We start from the raw sequence: 6,000 nt of genomic DNA, 5'->3' as shown, positions 1-6,000 counted from the left end.
CTGCGTGGGGCTGGCATTTCTGATCACTAGTTTCCAAGGCTGATTATTTTCCAGTCAGGTGTTTTGGAGGAAGTGGGTATGTTATATAGTGGCTAATTTGATGTCTACAAATAAATTTTACTGGATGTACAACATCCATGTAGCATATGTATCCACACTATCTCTGCATGTAAACCTTAGGCATAAAACACGCATGCATTTAATTTCAGATAGGATTGTTGTTTTCAAGAGATAGCACTGATCTGTGGGCTGTTTTTGCTTTCTTTCAGTGACATGGACAAACAGAAATCCACGCTGGTGGACGCGCTGTGCAGGAAAGGCTGCGCCCTGGCCGACCACCTGCTCCACACGCAGGCGCACGACGGGGCAGCGGCTGGGGCTGTGGAAGGAAAGGAGGAGGAAGGCGAAGGTGCCTTAGAGTCTCTGTCAGAAACGTTTTGGGAAACTACCAAGTGGACTGACCTTTTTGACAACAAGGTAGCCCTTGTACTTCTTGTTCTGGTAGTCTCGGGGGACACATGAGCACCTGTGCCTCACTGGCGGTCCGGAGAGAAGGGGAGCGAATGGACGGGGGCCGGGCCCGCTCCGGAGAAGGCACGTTGGCCCTGGCCTCTTACGCGGTCCTGCCTTGCCGCTGGTGTAGGTCTGCAAGGAGATCGCTCACCCACAGTGGTCTTGGAAAGGTTTGAGAATGTGTGTAGTAGCCTTTTAGTTGAATCAGTTATGCATAGAGCTAAAGTTTAAATCCTCCCCACATCTATTTATGTGCGCATTTGGGGGTGAGGGGTGATAATACTGGTTAGGTTCAATAATTTTTGTTTTCCTCAAAAATTTAACTTTTAAGTAATCTTAATTTGTGGCTAATTGACTTTAAACCCACCTGGAAAAATAGCTTAAACTTTTATTTTGCTTATAAAAATATCTTAAATTCCAGAATTAATTCTGGAAGTAGAGGTGATAGTACTAGCAGGTTTATCAGTCTGGTTGCATATGGAGGAGAAGAGAAAGTGAGCGAGTCAGCAGTCTGTGTAGTCCGTCATCTGAGTCTCGGGTGCTCGTTCTTGGGATTAATTGTGCTAATTTGAAGGAGTGAAAATAGGAACATCTTCAGTGTGTGCCAGGTTCTCCCCCAAGCCTGGTAGCACTGTGGAAGCGCGTGGGCACAGTCGGGAAGCCCCAGGCGCCGGCATCACGTGGTCGTCCCTGCCCTCCCCCGGACGTCAGCTCCTTGTCTTCACTCTGCTCCCACCAGCACGGTGCTGAGTGCAGGTGTCCGCTTGTCTTACCTGTTGAACAGGGACGGCGAGAGGACGCGCCCTGTAGTGCACACGTGCTGGCCGAGCTCGCAGACCGGGCCGGGCCCCGGTATTTGCTTTCCTGCCTGGGTTACTGGAGGGCTTGGTGGGCCAGTGCTGTGGGCTCTCGCTGGGGTGCTGGTGCGTACACGTAAGGGCCCGGCCTGGCTGAGTGCTGTTGAGTGACTGACGAGCCGTGAGGCTGCTGCTGCCCGCTCCTGCTCATGCAGCAGCGCTGCTGGGTGAGGGCTGCGCGTTAGGTCCCGGCAGCAGCGCTTGAACACGTGCCTTGGCACAGGAACACACACCAGCATGGCAGGATTGCTAAACGTGAACAAATACAGAAAAAGAACAAGTCTACATGATGTGATACTTTTTATAATTTTAATGATTTATATGCCTACACATTTGTATTTCTAACCTACTTTTTATGTTCTTTTTTGTTTTCTTCATGAAGCAAAGTGGATTTTAACAGCTGGTTTTCTTCCCCAAAATAAATATCCTTCTAATTACATAGCCTTTTTGGAGACACTAATTTTTTTCTTCAAAAGCTTTTAAAAACTATGTGATGGCAGCAGACTTCTTTTGAAAGCTATATTTCTAGTAAAGCCTAAAATGTGTTGTTACTAAACCACTATCTAGCCTGAAAATCAAATATTTTAAAGGTGACTTGTTACCTTGTTTTGTATCATAGGTTCTGACTTTTGCATACAAGCATGCATTAGTAAATAAAATGTATGGGAGAGGCCTTAAATTTGCAACTAAGCTTGTAGAAGAAAAACCAACAAAAGAAAACTGGAAAAATTGTATTCAAGTAAGTGATATTTAAATTGTTACTGTTAAATGTCACTTCATTGTAACTGTCCTACTAACCTGTTTTGAAACTGTCTCACTGCTATTTGTTTCTCAATAAAACTAATTTAAAAAAAAACAAAAAAGAATAAAATAAATGTCACTTTGGGGGCTGGAGAGAGAGCTCAGTGGACTAAGCGCCTGCTTAGGCAAGTGCAGGGACCGGGGTTCAATCCCCAGCACTACATGCTGCACTGGCCCTACCTCCCCATGTGCTGAGCCAGCAACCAAGTCGTGGCGTGGTGGCACACACCTGTAATCCCAGCACCAGGGAGGCTAACGCAGGAGGATCACTGCAAGTCCGAACTGCATAGTGAGACCCTGTATCAAACACATAAATTTAAAAGATTAAAAAAAAGTCACTTCAGTATTGCATAGGGACAAGAAGAGGAAGATGTAATCATAGTGACGTAGGAAGGTTTTATCATACCAAACTTACTTTCATCACTATAATTTAAACTATAAGGTAAACATTAGAGACCATCAGTTACTTATTTAAAATTTTTAAGACATTTTTCACTCCAGTTCCAAAAAACCTAGGTTATCCTCCAGTGTTTTTAGCAAAGGTGAAATACATTATCTACTTTATATAATTAGCCAGAGTTTTCCTTTATGAAGAAAATTCTTTTTTTTTATTTTTTTTTTTATTTTTTTTATTTTTGCGGAACCAGGGATTGAACTCAGGCCCTTGTGCTTGCTAGGCAAGCGTTTATTCTACTGAGCTATCTCCCCGGCCCCAGAAAATACTCTTTAAATACGCCTTTCTTTGGTTCTAAACTGGTTGAACTTAATTTAATTTTATTTGTTTGTGATGATAGGCCAGTTTTGTGCAATATTTTCCTATATACCAACATTATATGCAGAGAAAGTCTGCAGTCATGCTTTCCACATGAGTTCATTTCAAATACAGAAATGAGCTTATATACAAATTACTTTAACCTTACTCTGTTGTGCAGTCATAGATGAGGGCATGCAGATATAAAACTGACCAGTAGGTTTCTCTGGAAATAATATAAATCGGTATCTAAACCCAGAAGACTTCTCTCTATCTTCAGCAGTCAACCCAGATTATGAAGCAGCTTATTCAGACAGTGGTGCCTCGGTTCACAAACTGAAGCTTTTCCCCGTTTCTGGCCACAGACTGAGCTGGACGAGAGCCAAGTGCGATCACCCCACAAGGTCAACCTTGAGCCTGACGCTGAATTAGATTCAGTTCTCATCCAGCTTGGCATGCAACCAGAATTATAAAAGGAATTAGGTTCATGAACCAAGGTCCCATTGCAGATCTTTCAGAGTTCTGACCGAGCTGGGCTGGGAGAACTTTCTCTTGCCAGTTGTAAGGATACCGAAGGGGAATGCGAAGCCTGTGACCCTAAGCCATGGCGGGGTGTGTCATACCCTTGTCTCCCCTCCACTCTGCCCTCCACTGGCTGTTCTGTGCAGCAGCCAGAAAACTGGGAATATGTGTCACATTCAAATGAAGGCAGACTTCCTGGGTACCCCTGAGGTCCCTGTTCCCATCTCCCACTGTGTCTCACAACACACATGGCCTTCTTCACACTGCTGCTTCTGGCCAGCCTCTGCTGGGCAAGGATGTGCACACACAGCAGTCCCCTGCTGCTGCGCCTGTCGGAAGAGCTCCGCCCCAGTGGTCACAGGAGGTGACGGTGGCATTGCTCCCCAGAGATCTTTCTTGCCTGCCTGGCTTCCCAGTTATACCCTGTATTATGTCATTTTGTTATTATTGTATGCCTGATAAGTGTCTTCATTACATATGTTTTCATCCATTCAGTGATTTATTTCTTGTTCTTGGAGCATAAGTTTCCTCAAAGTGAGAAGTGAGTTTGTGTAGTGCTGTTTCCCACTGCCTACATGGAAGAGTGTTTGACTTATACTCACTCAGGAAAATAAAAGAATTTAGGTTTGTGGGAAGGGGAGGGAGCAAGCTGGTTAAACTAGAAGGAAGAAAAGATAATGTCAGGTTCGTAGAAAAGGAAGAAGGGAAGTCGGCAGTGCTGGTGGTCAAGAAGGGCTAGTCGGTTGGAAGGAAAGTTGGCTGACCACTTAAGAAGGTGGGTTGTTGGTAGGCAGGAAGCCCAATGGCAGGGTAAGGGAAGGAAGGTTCTGTGTGCTGCTACTTTGTCATTGCTAAGCATGTGATGTGGATTTCACCCTGAGTGCTGAGTGTGGGAGTCTGTCAGCTCCTTGACTAATCGATTAACTGTTCTTTTGCAGCTGATGAAATTACTCGGATGGACCCACTGCGCATCTTTCACTGAAAACTGGCTCCCCATCATGTACCCTCCGGACTACTGCGTGTTCTAGAATAAAGACCAAGACTTGCCATTGTAAAGAGAAAGTTTTCTAACAAATGGATATGAGGACAGATTTGTGGCATTTTTAGTCTCATGCATGTTTTCATCTACTATCGAATGCTGATCATTAAAACGATGTGTATTTATCAGAGAATTCACTGGCGTGTGGCTTAATACATGTAAACCTAAACCTCTGACATGGCGGTGTTCCTGAATGCCTCCTACAGCTGGCAAGGAAGGGATGTGCCCTCCTGCCTGCCCCTGGCAAGCATTTTGAGTTGGGTTGCAGCTTCCTGCATGCATGATAGGTTTTGAACAGTAACTTTTAACTGCAAACCTTTAAAATTCTATTTTTTATTTTATAAATGAACAGGGTTTTAACATGCTTGACTTTGATTTTCCTCAATTGTATGAAGGCCTTAAGAAGCTACATTAAAAGTAGCTAAAAATTATTTATTGGACTAAAATTTACTTCATTACCAGATTTCCTTTTTTGTTTGTTTGTTTTTGCAAACATTTACATTCAATTAAGAAGAAAAATAAAACCGGCACAAAGATGTGATATTTGCTGGGACATAATTGTTTCAGTAAATTTTCATCTTGGGGCTACAATAGGCAAGTCATTTCCACATCTTTCTGAAGTGCACAGTGTCAGAATGAGTTAATACAACATGTGTAAGTGCCAGACAGCTGGATCTTTATCAGGAATTGTAATCAGACACACTTGGTATGTTTATTACAGTTGAAATAATGTAAAACACATGAATAAATGTGCAAACCAAGATCACAGTACACCATATGCACTCTGATACCTTAATTTTTTTATATGAATAATAAAAGTGAATATTGAAGCCTCTTAAACTTGGTCTTAATTTTTCATAAATCAAATTTGGGGTTACAGTGGAAGTAATCCTTATAAAAAGATTAAGCAGATTATTTATAGGCTTGCCATTATTTGAATAATATATTTCTAGTTCTTGGTGTGTGATTAGCTTTTGTGTATGTTTAACTCCTTATCCTTTCATCTTTCTGGTTATTGTTCCTGCTTCTCATTCTGCCTCCTGAAATAAGGTGACAGAAGTAGATAATATTAAAAAGTCTGTAGTCACTTACCTATAGTAGCAAATTGTGTTTGTGTAGTTTTTTCATCTTGTTTCCTGAGAGTTTACTGGTGTACAAAAAGCCTAGAAGTTAAATTTGTCCAGTAATTCCGTGACGACTATTACCTGTAGAAGGCATTAGAACCTTGATGAGAAAATACGAATATGCGTAAAAGGTCTTTGCACATACTTTCTGGAACATTGAGGCTCTGAAGCCCATCAGCAGGCACAAAGGTTCTCGAGTTACTACAAGTAATTTTACCTTCACACATACGGGTCCCCTCATGTAGAGTTAGCCCAGCAGAGTAACTGAGAAGCTGAAGAAGAGTAGGGTGACTTCCTGAGATCCTGTTGCTGACCGATGGATTATGAATGTCAGAATTTGTTATGTTCAAGTTTTGCATTCCTAGTAAGTACATATTGCCTAGGTCAGAAATC

General features: G+C 42.6%; 1 protein-coding gene across 1 annotated transcript in view; it reads left to right on the top strand.

Annotated features, from left to right (window-relative positions):
* Tpp2 (tripeptidyl peptidase 2) overlaps positions 1-5,564 on the top strand; it is a 101,297-nt gene extending 95,733 nt beyond the window's left edge. The window contains exons 24-26 of the mRNA XM_023715193.1: positions 270-477; positions 1,990-2,109; positions 4,383-5,564. Coding sequence (XP_023570961.1) covers positions 270-477; positions 1,990-2,109; positions 4,383-4,472 — 418 coding nt within the window. The 3' untranslated portion in view covers positions 4,473-5,564. The remainder of the gene's footprint in view (positions 1-269; positions 478-1,989; positions 2,110-4,382) is intronic.
* Positions 5,565-6,000: the final 436 nt, after the last annotated feature.

The sequence above is a fragment of the Octodon degus genome, unplaced genomic scaffold, assembly GCF_000260255.1.
Source record: "Octodon degus isolate 3935 unplaced genomic scaffold, OctDeg1.0 scaffold00039, whole genome shotgun sequence".
NCBI classification, from domain to species: domain Eukaryota; kingdom Metazoa; phylum Chordata; class Mammalia; order Rodentia; family Octodontidae; genus Octodon; species Octodon degus.
Note: the sequence above shows the minus strand (reverse complement) of the source record. Positions and strands in the feature narration are given on the sequence as shown.